Source organism: Emiliania huxleyi, assembly GCF_000372725.1.
Source record: "Emiliania huxleyi CCMP1516 unplaced genomic scaffold EMIHUscaffold_27, whole genome shotgun sequence".
NCBI lineage: Eukaryota > Haptophyta > Isochrysidales > Noelaerhabdaceae > Emiliania > Emiliania huxleyi.
In genome coordinates this window covers 590270-604041 of record NW_005200011.1, presented here as the reverse complement: position 1 = coordinate 604041, position 13772 = coordinate 590270, and the positions used below count along the sequence as shown (strand labels likewise).

The following is a 13772-nucleotide window of genomic DNA, read 5'->3' as shown; positions in this document are numbered from 1 at the left end:
GGCGCAGCCCGCCGCACCGCTTCCGCGCTCCTCCGGCGCGTTCCGGCCGTTGGCCGCCGACTGGCGGCGCGCGCTCGGCAACGTGTGCGCTTCGCCGCTGCGGCCCCAGCGATCGTCAGGCCGCGGGCTGGAGCGCCTGGGCTGGTCGGACGTGGGCGGGCTGCCGCATCTGGTCGAGCGACTCACACGCGCCGTCACGCGGCCGCTCGAGCACCCCGAGGCCCTCGCCCGGCTGGGCCTCACGCCGGCGCGCGGCGTGTTGCTGCACGGCCCGCCCGGCTGCTCGAAGACGACCATCGTGCGGGCCGTCGCCGGGACCACACGCGCCTCCTTCCACTACCTCTCCGGCGCGGAGATCTACTCGCCGTTCGTGGGCGAGGCGGAGCGCGCGATCCGCGCCTTCTTCGACCTGGGCCGCGCCACGGCGCCCTCCCTCCTCTTCCTGGACGAGATCGACGCGCTCGTGGGCAAGCGCGACGGGGCGGGCGGCGGCGGGGGCGACTCTGTGCAGCTGCGCGTGCTGTCGACGCTGCTCAACGAGATGGACGGTGTCGAGCCGCTCAATCAGGTGGCGCCGAGAGTCAGCTGGGAGACAGCCGAGACACAGCCGAGTTGCACGCCAGTATCCGCTCGATTAGGTGGTGCTGCTGGGCGCCACTAACCGGCTCGACATGCTCGACGCTGCGCTCCTGCGCCCGGGCCGCTTCGACGAGGCAACAGTGCAGCGACGGCGCCGGGTGCCCGCGCCGCCTTCGACCTCACGGCGCTGGGGTGGCGATTGTGGAGTAGGTGCTGCACGTGCCGCCGCCCGACGCCACCGGCCGTCGGCAGGCACTGCCGGCGGGGCGTGCGCGAGTCGCAACTGGTGAATCCCCCGAGAGCGACTTGCGGTTGCTCCCGAGAATAGGTGCTGGCGGTGCACACGCGGTCGGTGCCGCTCTCGTCCGACGTGCGGCTCGACGCAGTCGCCGACGCGGCCGCGGGGTGGACGGGCGCTGAGTTGGCGGACCTCTGCCGCGAGGCGGCCATGTTTGCGTTGCGGGAGGACCTACAGGCCGGTAGAGTGGCGGCGCGCCACTTTGACGCCGCTTTCCTCCAGGCGCAGGGCCGGCAGGCGCGGGGCCGAAGACACCATCAGTGACGAGAGCAGTGACACACACACACACACGTGGATATTTCTGGTTTTATTGCGGTTTCAATGAACACTGGTGACCGGATAGAGCGCGGAGGCTGAAGCGATTCGTGATATCCCATATAGAGTAACAAAATACGTCGATTCCTGTGTTAGAGCGACAAACGACCCCCTCGCGCGCCAGCTGCAAGGCTGGGCAAGGACGGGGGAGCCGCCCGACATATCAGAGTCTCCGTGCACCCTCACCCCGGCCTCGGGCTCGGCCCGGCCTACTCGTGGTCTAGAAGGTGGTCGCACGCCTGCGCGAGCCCCTCCCTCGGCAGGAAGCCGTTGAGCCTCCTCCCGTGGATGACCCACGTCGGGTGCGTGTCGACCCCCTGCGACTTGCAAAACTCGCCCACCTGCGCGTTGGCCGCGCAATCGACGTATTTGAAGCTCCCTTCGAGGCCCTGCGCCTCGATCAGCTGCCTAAGGTCGGCGAGACATCGGGGACGCGTCCGTCCGTCGCCTCGCCTCGCGTTGCACGTCGGCCTTCGCGTCTGGGCTACGCCTGGCTATACCTCGGCTACACCTCGGCTATACCTCGGCTACTCTCTCGCGGCGGCCTGCGCGTCTCGGCGCACTTGCCCGCTCCGTAAAGCACCGCGCCGCCCGCCGAGAGCTTCTGACGCAGCGCTGCGCCGCCCCCGGAGGAGAAATCTGCCTGGATGCGGCGCAGAGAACCGACCCGCTCCTCCATGTCGCTCGCCTGGGTGGCGGAGTGAGGGCGGCCGGTGAGAGCGGGGGGGGGGGTGCGTCGGAGAGTGGGCGGCAGATGAGCCCTAAGCTCGGAGGTCTCTTCTGGTGGCGGTGGCGAGAGTGCGTCTCGGCTCTGGCACCTCCGCCTGCCCTCTCACGCACATTCAACTCCCTCCCCCTCCCCCCCTCTCTCCCTCCCGCTCTTCCTCTCTCCCCGTCTCTCTCTCTCTGGTCACCTCTGCCTCGCGCCCCAGCTGCGAGCGGTACAGCTTGCCAAGCGCGTCATACGGCACGATCAGCCGCGGCGACTCGGGCCCCCACTGCTCCGACAGCAAGCCGACCGCGAGCCGCAGCCGCGCCTACGACCGTGCTGGTGGACGGGTGGAAAGGCGCCGCCCGCACCGAAGCTCCGCCGCACGGCTTTGGCCTCGCCTCGGCCTCGCCCTCCTGGCCCATCTTTTGCTGCGCTCGAGCCTAGAGGAGGGGCGGACGGCCGGAGTAAGCAAGCGCCTCGAGAGGCCCCAAGAGCGGCGGCGGGCGGGTGTGGCGCGCCGCGAGGAGCAGCACCGCAGGCCGCATCGGCACCAGCGCTGTGTGGCCGTCCTCCGAGCTGGAGATGGCCTAGCGGACGTGTCACGGACGTGCCACCGACCCGTCCACGGCGTGCGCCGCGGGAGAGAGAGAGAGAGAGAGGGCGGCTCGGTGGCGGGGAGGGCGGTGGGGAGCTGGCCTGGTGCATCCGCTCGAGCGCGTCCTCGAACCCGTCGGCGGCGCTCGCCGCCTGGGAAGAGGGAGCGACGCCCTCAGGCGGTGAACGGCGGCAAGCTACATGGGCGGGAAGCTGCTCGGCGAGGCCGCCGCGAGGACGGCGCCGTGGGAAGAGCGGTGGTGAGGGGAGCCGCGGCGAGCGGGGCGGCGGAGGCAGCCCCGGCTGTGGGAGAGACCGGCAGCGGTTGGGAGTGAGCGGCAGCTGTGGAGCGAGCTGTGGCGTCTCGGGGTGCTGGGAGGAGGGAGCCGCCTTGCCAAGCTCGAGCTGCGTCTTGGCGAGGTCGACCAGGGCAATGACCGTCACCTGGACAGGAGAGGATGCGTGGGCGGCGGGAAGGCAATCGTCGCGCTGGTAGGGACACGTCGCGGGGCGTCGACAGCGCAACGCACACCTGCAGGCAAGTGGCGTGGCACCGTCGGGGAGAGGGCACGCCCAAGCAGACGCTGGGTTCGCGGCATCGAGCCACCTTGTTGTACGGCCCGGCGGTCTGGTCGAGAACGTCGGCCGCGCGGAGCAGCAGCGGCTCCGCGTCCGCCTGCCGGTTCGCTCTCCGGTAGAACTGCGCCATGTTGAGCAGCGAGGTCGCCATCGGAGCCGACGAGCCACCAAAGTGGCCCGCGGCCTCGAGCGCCTGCTTGAGCTGCGCCTCGGCCGCCGGCATGTCCTTGCGCTGCCACGCCTCGCGCGCCTGGCGCACGTGCTCGCGCCATCGCTCCAGCACCGCCGCATTGTACTCGGGGTCGTCGAGCTTGGCAGGAGGCGGGAGCCGCTCGTCGACGCCGGGGACGGAGACGGAGGGCGACTCGGCGAGCGTGCTGCGGCGCGCGTTCACGAGCGCCGAGGCGGCAGCGCCAGCCGCGATCCGAGCCGCTAGTCGGCCGGAGCAGCGGGACAGCGTCCGCAGCCTCGACATTGCGGAAAGTGCAAGCAATTGCGGAAACTGCCGGCCGACGGGCAAAAAGAATTTTGACGCGGCGCCAGGACCGGCCATTAAAATGTTCGTAAGAGCTACATACACTGAAAATGAGGACGTCGGAGGTCCTCGCTCAACGCGCCCGCGTCCCCCGCAGCCAGTCTCGCGGGCGGGAAAGCGGTGCAGCACGCACTCAGGCATTCCTTGATGTCGGTCGTGTGCCGCTGCATCTCGCGGCGGAAGGTGGCGTGGCCGTGCTGACAGCAGTGCTTGATGACGCGCAGCACCTTGAGCTTGACGTGCACAGAGTCCTTCTTGAGGCGCTTGAGCAGGAAATTTTCCAGCTGCAGACACGCGTCGACAGAGGCGTGTGTGATGCGCGCAATCTCGTTGAACATGTAGCCCGGCGTGGGTTCGGCGGAGTCGGCAGTGGCCTTGGAGACGAGGGATTTGTCCATGGCTGGCGAAGAGCCGACCACGCCGAGGCCTGTTTTGTGCGGCGTGATGTGTCTGTGCGGCCAGCGCTCAGAGACTTGAGAAGAGAAATCGACTCGGTCGGCACCTTTGCTCCTGGAGGCGATTGCTTACTATAGATCGGTGCGAGGAGAGGCGGCGGAGAACACAGAGAAGAGGGAGATAGCGGACCGACGGACGTACGGGCACATGTGTCAGAGCGCGCACGAGTGGGTGTGCGAACAATGTCGAAAGACGGTGAGGCCGGCCGGGATCGCACACACACACGGCAGGGGTGGCGGGCGGGACGGCTGTGGAGCGAAGTGGCTGTGGCCAGCCTCAAACACCCATGGGACAATAAGATGAGATTGCCAGATGAGAATGGGGGGAAGGACAGGCGAGCGACATTTGGATAAGCGCCTGTTCACGGCATGGAGGGTGAGCCACGCCGAACGTACCGAGCGTAGAGCCGAGCGGAAGGAAGCCGGGGAAGACGAAACCCAGTAGCAATCCCGTCGTCAGCTGTAACGATGCACCCGAAGGGGACCCCAGCGCCAGCATCATCCGTGGAGGTACAAGTGTTCGAAGAGAGAGTGTGGACCTGACAACGATATGACTTGGCGACAAATGATCCGAGTGGGCGTCAGAAGAGTCGTCCTTGCGCGAGGAGAGCTCGATAGACTCGAGGGGCCAGGATATGCCGCGAGGAGGGCAGAGCTGCGACGAAAGGCGAGAGAAGCAGCGAGAGCAAGGGAGCGGCAGGCGGCGGCGCCGTCGCAGAACGAGGCAGAGGAGAGCGACGTGACAGAGGAAGAAGCGACAAGAGAGAGAACGACGAGAGTGGGACGACCGCGAGGTGGCATGAAGGTTGCAGCGAGAATCGGCGAGAGACTGCGAAGAGAGATAGGAAGAGGCGGACGCCCAAGGGTGGGCGACGGCCTAGGCGACGGCTAGCGCATCACACCCCTCTCCTTAAAATCCCTGTGTGGTGGCGGCGTGCCGTCCTCCCATCCCTCCCTTGGGTTGTCTGCGCAAAGGCCGAGTCGGCTCTTTTCTTCACGGTCCTTTCCCGTCCGTCGCCCCGCGAAGTGTGTGAACTGGTGTGAGTCGTGCAGCCCCCCCATCCCCGGGGGCGCGAGGCATGTCTGCGCTACTTTCACATTCACTCGTCCCTTCCCCGATCGCAGCGGCTCGCTGTACTTGCCCATCTTGATTTGCGCTCCTTTGCCGTCCCTCAGCTCTCCCGCAGTCTCCACGATTACCAGTTGATTTTTTGTCGAGCTGACGATCCACGGTTTGCTCGATGTGAATGGGTGCAAAGAGCGCGGCCACAAGTCACAAGGGCCCGCTCGTCCATGCGACCGGCAAAGGCTGGGTCAAAGAGCACAAGGGACAGTACTACGACGCGCTCCATGTGCCAAGAACGGAATCGTCAAAATTTGTCTCGTCGAAAGTCAGGGCGGCATCGCGCCGCCGACCAAGAGAATCATCTTCAACTTCGCCAAAGAGGTCGGGAGCCCGAGCGCCGTCGACCGCACCGACTACGGCACAGCCTCCGGCAGCGCCCGCCCGGGGCTTCGCCCAGCACCACTCGCAACAGCTCTCGCGCGCCGCCGTCTGTGGCGACGCGCAGAACATCAACAACGCTGCTCGCAACATGCGTGTCGCGCACTCATTCATGACCGGTCTCAATGTCCCACGCCCTGCGCGCGGGCCTTCTAGGCCCGCGGGTAGTCTCCCCCCATCCCCAGGGCCTCCAGGGCTCGCACCTCAACCTCTCACACAGACCAGCGCACAGCGCCATGGACGTATTTTCTTCTCAATAACAAGGCTGTGAATGCGCAGTCAGCGTGTGCTCATCCTGGACGGCACATCAAGGTTTACCCGCACCATGCGCATCCCATTTTGTTCTGACGCTCGCCAGCCGTCGCCCGCGCGCTCGCAGATCCAAAACAACGTGGGCGAAGGGGATCGCCGCGGCCTCTCGCGTGCTGGGCCTCAAGCTGCGCCCGCTGTGAGTAGGTGCGGCCCTCTTGACCCCCCCTCCCCCCCGAGCCCCCCTTTCTCTTCCCAAGACGCTCTCGAGCAGAGAGAGCACTCTCGATGGCCCGGACGAGTGCTGCAATCAGAGAGAGCACTCTTGCAATCAGTGAGGGAGATTGCCCGGGATATCTTCCCCCGACCCTTCCCTCGCAGGTGCATCGACGCTGCTCGTGAGCGCCTACGCCCCTCCACTCGTAGCATACACCTCTCCACCGACGCACAAACACACACACACACCGTCGGGCGGAGCGGTCGTCGGAGGCGCTGAGAGCATGTGCATTGTACCCGACGCGATCCGGCACGACGTCGCGATGATGATCATCACCATCGTCATCAGCGTCATCATCGTCATCGTCACCACCACCACCACCACCACCACCACCACCACCATGTGCAACAGCCATGTGCAGTAGCCATGCACAGCCGCCCACGTACCGATGACAGGACAGCCGCCATGGACAGCCGCCATGGACAGCCGCCATGCACAGCAGCCATGCACAGCAGCCATGTGCAGCCGCCATGTGCAACAGCCGCCGCCACGCGCCTCCCTTGCAGGCGTGCTCGCAGCGCGACCTCAAGGAGTACGTGGAGGACTACAACACGGCGACGCTGCCCGACGAGAAGTACTACAACCTGCGCGCACGTGGTACCTCAAGGAGCAGGCGCGAAAGGCGCGCGAGGGCGCCGACGCACAGGCGCCGCCGCCACGTTCGAGCGGACACGTCCACGACACGTCCACGACATGTCCACGACACGACCACGACACGTCCATGACACGTCCACGACACGTCCACGACACGTCCACGACACGCGTCCACGACACGTCCACGACATGTCCACGACATGTCCACAGGCGAGCGCCGCCGCCACGTTCGAGCGGACGACGTTCGACGACGAGGCGGCGCGCAAAGCGGAGCTCGCGAGGGAGCGCGCCAAGCGGTCCGAGGCGACGACCGCGCTGATGGCAAAGGCGATGGGAGAGAGCAAGGGCAGCTCGGCGCTCATGGAGGACATGTGGCAGTAGGAGGAGGCGCGCAGGCTCATGCAGGCGCGGGGTAGAGACAGAATCGCTGGGGAAAAGAAAGCGCGAGACCCTGCAGGACGTCAGATGAGCCCTTCCAGCACTGACGCCCGCGTCGCCCCGCCACGCCCTCTCGCCCTCCGCCTCTCCGGCTGAAGCAGATCGCGAGAGCTCGCCCTCTACGCTCACCGCTCCACACACACACGGCCGCACAAGACGGGCGACGAGTCCAAGGCGCGCGAGATGGCGCTGCGCCTCGACCCCAACCACGCACGTCACTGAGGAGCAGATGCGCGCCACCTGGGGATCGGGCGCGGGGCCGCAGCGCAAGGCGCGCAAGCCGCAGAAATCGTGAGCACAGGTCCGCAGTATAGTGAAAAATGTCGGCCTCGAGGTACAACCATGTGCACACTCTCGTACACACGCATTGGCTGACATATCATCTCCTTTATCTTTAAGTTATCTACCAATCCCACTCTCAGAGCTTTGACGCGCACATCGACATCGATCCCACCGGCACATGACTCATGAGTCATGACGGACAGTTGTCCGTTGTGAGAAGGCACGCAATACTTTAAAAATATGCGTGGTGACACACACTGACAGCTCTTACGCGAGTAGCTCCCGCCCTCACCCCGAGGCCCCTAGCATGAAAGTCGCATTGTCGACGCCAAGTATTCGCTGTAGCCTCGCGAGAATGTCGCGCCCCGAGGTGGGGCGCAGGCGCAGCGTGCGGTACTGCCGCAGCCAGTGGCGCAACGCACACGTATCGCGCACGTGCGAGGGGTAGGTCACCTCGTTGACCCGCATCCCCAGCCGCGGGTGGCCCACAAAGACGTCGAGACGGAACCAGTCGGCCAGGTACACCGAGGCGAGCCTTTGGGCCAGCTCGGCGAGCGCCGGCAGCTGCGGCTGCACGATGCGCGCAAAGTGGAGGCAGGAGAATGGAGTCGCGCCTGCGCGCGCAAAAGAGGCGATGTTGAGGTTGCAAGCCGTGTGTTCTGGTCAAGCCCGAGAGCCCAGAGGGGGGGGGAGGACGTGCGCGCCGTTCTCGGCACCCCTCGCCTCTGCGATGGCGCCGTCGCTCTCGGCGCAATCGACGACGCCGGTGTCGCTCACGGTGGCATAGAGCGACACGTTGAAAGCGACGGGCACCTGCTCGACGATGATGCAGGAGAGGCGCCCAAAGACGACGTGCGCTTTGACCTCGAGGATGCACCCAGTGCCGCGGCCGCCGCACGAGAGGCCGTGCTGCCGCCTCAGCTCGCCGGGCTTGCACTCGCCCCGCGCGCAATCGTAGCGGGCCTGCAGCAGCATTCCCCGGTGCATGTAGCTCTGCGCCCATCGCCCCGCCGGCGCGCTCGCGCCGAGGTGCTGCGCGGCGTGCGAGAGGGCCGCCTCCGTCGACCAGCGCAGCCGCCGCCAGCGCTGCCCGTCGTGCCGGTCGACGCGGTACTGGAGCGACCCGTTTTCGAGCGCCCCAAAGCCGGAGAGGAGGATTGTGCCGACGTTTCCGCCGTCCGTGGCCGGCTTTAGCACGGCGCCGCGACGCCAACCGTGGGCCTTTCCCAGCGCCGCCCGCAGCTGCGCCGCCGAGTAGGCTGGCCACTCACCCAGCCTCGCGCTGGCGAGGGCTCCGTAGGCAATCTGGTGGCGAGGGCGGTTGCGCGTGGTGGGCAGCGGACGCGCCATTGTGCACGGCGGTGGGTTTTATTTGCGGCGTGGGCGCAGGTGGCGGCCACCTCTTGCGTGGGCGCGCCGAGGTGGCGCAGCAGCGAGTGAGTGAGGAGCTTGTTCTCGAGGATGCCAAAAACGGGGCGCGAGCGCAGCCGCTCCATCTGCAGCTCGATCCGCCGTTCGGGTGTGACGGCAAAGCCCTCGCGCTGGAGCTCGAGGGAGAGGTCAAAGTCCTCGCTCAGGCGCAGCTCCACCCCGCCATTTGGACGCTCCGACCCATTCCTCTCGATAGTCTCAGCCTGCGCGCTCTGCCCGCGTCGGCCGCCCTCACGATCCAAGTGCCGTGCGCCACTTCCAACGGGACTCGGTTGCCGCCGCGGCGGGTTGCTTGACCTCGTGCCATTGCCGCCGGATTGCTGCCGTGGCGGAGGAGGCGGCGGCGACGGAGGCGGCGGCGGCGGCGGCGGCGGCGGCGGCGGCGGCGGCGGCGGCGACGACGACGACGACGGCGGCGGCATATCCACGGTTGCCAACAACTCTGCTGCAGCCAATGCAGCCGTGGCCGATCCCTCTGCGTGTGATGTGCGTGGCGAGGGCAGCGTTTCGCCGTCGACAAGAGCCTGCACGGCGTCGCGCAAGCGTGCCTCGCGGGCAGTGATGGCCCTGCCGCCGCTGGACGCCTCAACAAGGACCGTCCTCAGGCGGGCGGTGAGGGCAGGCTTGGCCCTCGCCCTTTTGCCTGCATGAGCGATCGTCCACTTTGCATTGTAGAGGCACCACAGCAGCAGGGCGAGGAGAACCCACAGGCTCACTCGGCCCGCCTCGCCCATTGGTTGGCGGCAGGCTCACTCGCGTAGGGTGCCGATTCCGCCCCGGCGGGCACTGGGGATCGGGTTACAATACATTGTATTGCAATAAGGGGCAAAGTCGGCTTTAAAAGGGCTGTTTTCTCGTTTTTCATGCACACCCGGACACAGCCGAGCCTCAGGCGTCCAAATCGGGGGCTGTGGGGTAGACACGGCACCGGAGGCTTGGCCCGGGGGCGAAGTGAGGGGCGGCGAGGGCTATCGCGAGCACCAAGGCGACTTGCGGGAATCACTGCTGCACACCAGTGGCGCCCAGTCCGACGGCCTGACGGCGACTCATGGACTTTTCACGGGGGGGGGGGGGAGGCTGCCCACACCTGTCAAGCAAGACCGCACGCCGGGAGCATCGCTCGGCGTGGGTTCGTTCAATTGAGGCGCGCCAGGGGAGGATTCGTGATTCTCTTTTATCGATTGACTAGGATAAAGAAAAACAGGGGGACTTTTCCTTCCCCTCTTCCCCACGGCCACGCCCTCCACAGGCCAAAGTTGGACCCGCGCGAGATCGCCCCCTCGCGCCGTCCGTCGGGCCCGAGCTGTATGTCCGTGCCAGAGGCCTCTCCCGCCCATCGATCGCCTCTGGGCTGACTCGTGCGAGCGGTTCTCCGTGTATCGATGGCGGCCAGTAGCCGGCACTGGTTTGCCGGAGGCTGCAGCACACGATGGCTGTGACGCGACAGATACCCCTCGGTGCTGCTGAGCGGGTGCCCGACGCGTGCGCGTGGACGGAATCCGACCCGCGAGGAACCATTCGAGCCGTTGGTAGCGCTCCACCTCCGACTGGACACGTCATCTGGCCCTGCGTTGAGGCTGCTGCGCACGCATACCGCCAGGGTGCTCACCACGCAGATGCCAGAGACGCGCCGATCGCGGCTGCCTCGACTGCACACGTGTCCACAGACCTCTCCGGTTGACCACTCGGAGATCGGCAGGGCGCGAATTTGCATTTCGGTTCTTCCTCAGAGACAGAAGGCCCACTCGGCATGCTGCGAGGCAACGCCAACATGTACATGTGGCATAAAAGTGCACTCCCTGCCACAGAGAGCCACTCGGTGCAGCCGCGCAGCGGGCTCGTGGCATCACCCGATCCGTGTGGAGTGCACGAGGTGCTCGGCGACGGGTGCAGCCCTGATGCGAGCCGTGCTGGCATGCTCACGCTGTGCGCCAAAGGCTCGCCACCGCCAGGGTCACAAACCTGGTCCGCAACGCGATTGTGGCCCTGGTATGGTGGCTTCCTCGATGGCTTGTGACCACGGCGAGCGAACATTTAGCGACCGGCTGCGCAGCCCGACGCCGACTTGGCTCACGGGACCCACAAAGCAGCTATCGCGCAGCGCCCGTCGCTACACGTAGACAGTGAACACTGGATACGTCCAACGGCGTCCAACTTGGAAAAAATAAATAAATAAAACGGACACCTCTACTAGGAGATGGGTAAAAAGGAACAGGTCCCCGCCCTGCGGTCTTTGTGCAGGGTTCTTTGTGGGTGTGGTCGGCGACTAGCCGGGGTCGTCCTCCCGATGGGGGACTAGCACTAGCCGTCTTCCACATGGTCCCTCGGGTCCCTGCTGCTCCTAATCTCGTCGTACATCCTCCTGCTGATCTCAGCAACATCCTGCTCCCTCCCTCGTCTCGCCCTGCGCGTCTGCTCCGCCTCCCCGTCGTCTGCCCTGCGTCGTCTGGTGACGGGTCCTCCGTAGTCGGTCGAGGTCGCCGCCCTCCTCGTGCCTCTTCCCAACGTTTCCTCGGCGGCCGATGCCGTCTGCTCCGACTCCGCCGTCCCCGGGTCTGCCCTGCCCTCGTCTGCGCTAGCTTCTGTTTCGTCATCACTGATGTCCGTCCTCTTCTTTCTCCTCTTCTTGTATGCTTTGCACATCGCGTCGATTCCTTTTCGCGTGAGCACCAGCCTGAAGCCCGCCCAGCAGCTGAACCGCTCCCTAAGTCGAAGGAGCATCATCAGTCTCACCCACTTCGCTCGCTGCCCACCGTCTCCGCTCCCTCCCGCTTGAGCCGCCGTCGTGGCCCTCGTTCGTCCCACTGGCTGCTGGCCTGTCTGCACGTTACCTCCGTTATCCCTCCTCCTCCGCGACTCCCTCAAGGCCGGCCGAGCCTCCTTCCACCCAGTGAAGAGCTTCCTCAGCCACTCGATGTGTTCCTCTCTCTTCATTATGCGCGCCGTAGCCTCATCATTGAGCTGGATCCACCTCTGCACCGCTCCCGTCGCCGCCTCGGCCACGACTTGCAAGTTCCTCGTGACCCCGGCGCCAAGGTCCCTCCGGCTCTTCTCCGAGAGATCATCTACCAGCGCCGGCAACACCCCCCCGACGGCTGGGGCTAGTGCATCGTACCCGTCCTCATCCAGCACCCTATAGCGTGAGCCCTTCAGCGCAGCGACATGCGCTTTCCTAGGAGCACCTCTCCGTCGTCGTCCTTGGCCACCCCCCCAACGGGGTGACCCGGACACGGAGGAGCGACTGGACCGCGTCAGCGGTGACGGCTGGGTGGCAGCGAAGGATGGCGATTACGCTGACGCCCTCGCCAAGGGTCACACGGTCATCCTCCTCGTGACCGAGTCGACCGGAGCATTCTCCGCCGACCTCGATCGCGTCCTCCGCCAGCTTGCGAGGACCGCACGCACTAGTGGGTCCATTGACCACACGCCGTACGGCACCTCTCGCGCGTCCACCCGCTCGCACTACACCTTTCACTCCGCCGCCATCTCCGCCGCCATCGTCACCGCCGACGCCCTCACCATTCAGAACTCGGCCGCCGCCCTCGGCTTCGAGCTCACCCTCGACCCTCGCGATCTCGCCCGGCGCTCGTCGGGTCGGCCGCCATTGCGGTCGGCGCCACCACCTCCTCCCGCCCCCCCCGCAGCCACTGCCGCGCGGCCGCCAATGCGACCGACCCCCCCCGCCTTCCCCGACCCCGCCCTAAACGCCCCCGACAGCGAAGCCCGCGCCGCGCGCGGCACCACCGCCGACTCTACCTCCGACCCCAGGGCCTAGGCGGCCCGCCATGAAATCTAGCCGTGTGTGCTGGCGTCCGGGTCCCAGCGGGTTTTCACGTAACAAGTACACACAGGGTGGAACCCGTCATAATCACCACACAGGGTGGAACCCGTCATAATCACCACACAGGGTGGAACCCGTCATAATCACCACACAGGGTGGAACCCCCGTCATAATCACCGCAATGGCTACCCGGCTTGCGAGTAGGGAGGAGGAGGCTACGCTGCGCAAGGAAGGGAGGGAGGGGCTTCTCCTGCGGAGTCGTGCGTGCGCAGGGCTCCTCTTTGCTTTCTTCTAACTCCCTATACTACCATATCGTTCCCGTCCTACCTGAGGTACGGTACCTGTACCAGAGAGAAGCGCACGATGGGCGCGGTGCGACCCTGGACCCAGCGCCTCGGGGCCTCGGCGGCACCCCTTGCCGTTTCTTTCTAGCGGCGTGCCATCCTCCCACCTCCCTTGGGTTTCTCTTTTCTTACTTTCTTTTACGGGACCGGCCACGGCAGGGGAAAAGAATTTCCGGGCGCTCTGTGCAGCCGCTGAGCGCCGTGCAAGTCGTAAGCCGTAACCTCAAAACCCGGTCACCGCCCGATTGTGCTCGGGAAGGCTCTCCGGTCTTGGTAGAAGGCCCCGATGTGCCTCTTGTGCTGCGGGCTCCGGTGCCCAGGCCCGACCACCGGCACGCCGCCCAGATCCATCGCGAACTTGCCGAGCCGCAAGTCAAACACCTGCCGTGAGCAGGCAGCGGCCGGTGAGGGCGTGTGCTGTGCAGCGCCGGCAGTCTGGACACGGGCGGGTATTTGTGCATTGCCGTGCCGTCTCCGCAGAGTCCGTGGTAACGGCGTAATCGAGCAGCGCGACAGGTCATATCAACATCTACCGCGTCCGAGACCTGGGCGTTGTGGTGCAACCCCTCGCGGGTGGCGCAGCGAGGTGTGCCGACGCACGAGCTGTTCCACAGGCTCCGCAGCCGTGCAGTGACGCGCGTGCGGTTGAGCAGCACCTCGAGGTAGTCCGCACCGTGCGCAGCCCACGCGTGGGCGCACATTCCGTAGCAGTTGCCGCCGTGGCACTGGCAGCGCGGGCCGAGCTCGCAGCAGAGGCCGCCGTAGAGGAGCGGGAGCTGGTGCCGCTCGGCGCGCGCCTCCGCCT

At 66.3% G+C, this 13772-nt stretch overlaps 2 protein-coding genes across 2 annotated transcripts; one reads left to right on the top strand and one right to left on the bottom strand.

Annotated features, from left to right (window-relative positions):
• Window positions 1–142: 142 nt before the first annotated feature.
• Window positions 143–1141, top strand: EMIHUDRAFT_64886 (hypothetical protein; the record flags this gene model as incomplete). Its single annotated transcript, XM_005777024.1, has 3 exons — window positions 143–568; window positions 639–737; window positions 908–1141. Coding segments are annotated over 3 exons (759 nt in total), but the record flags the coding sequence as incomplete, so codon positions are not given.
• A 94-nt stretch (window positions 1142–1235) lies between these two features.
• EMIHUDRAFT_450562 (hypothetical protein) lies at window positions 1236–4569 on the bottom strand (the record flags this gene model as incomplete). The annotated part of the gene is made up of 8 exons (XM_005777023.1): window positions 1236–1600; window positions 1738–1880; window positions 2107–2229; window positions 2273–2344; window positions 2423–2491; window positions 3106–3509; window positions 3671–4039; window positions 4464–4569. The coding sequence occupies 8 exons, from the start codon at window positions 4567–4569 to the stop codon at window positions 1402–1404; spliced, it is 1485 nt and encodes a 494-aa protein (XP_005777080.1). The 3' UTR covers window positions 1236–1401.
• Between the last annotated feature and the right edge of the window lie 9203 nt (window positions 4570–13772).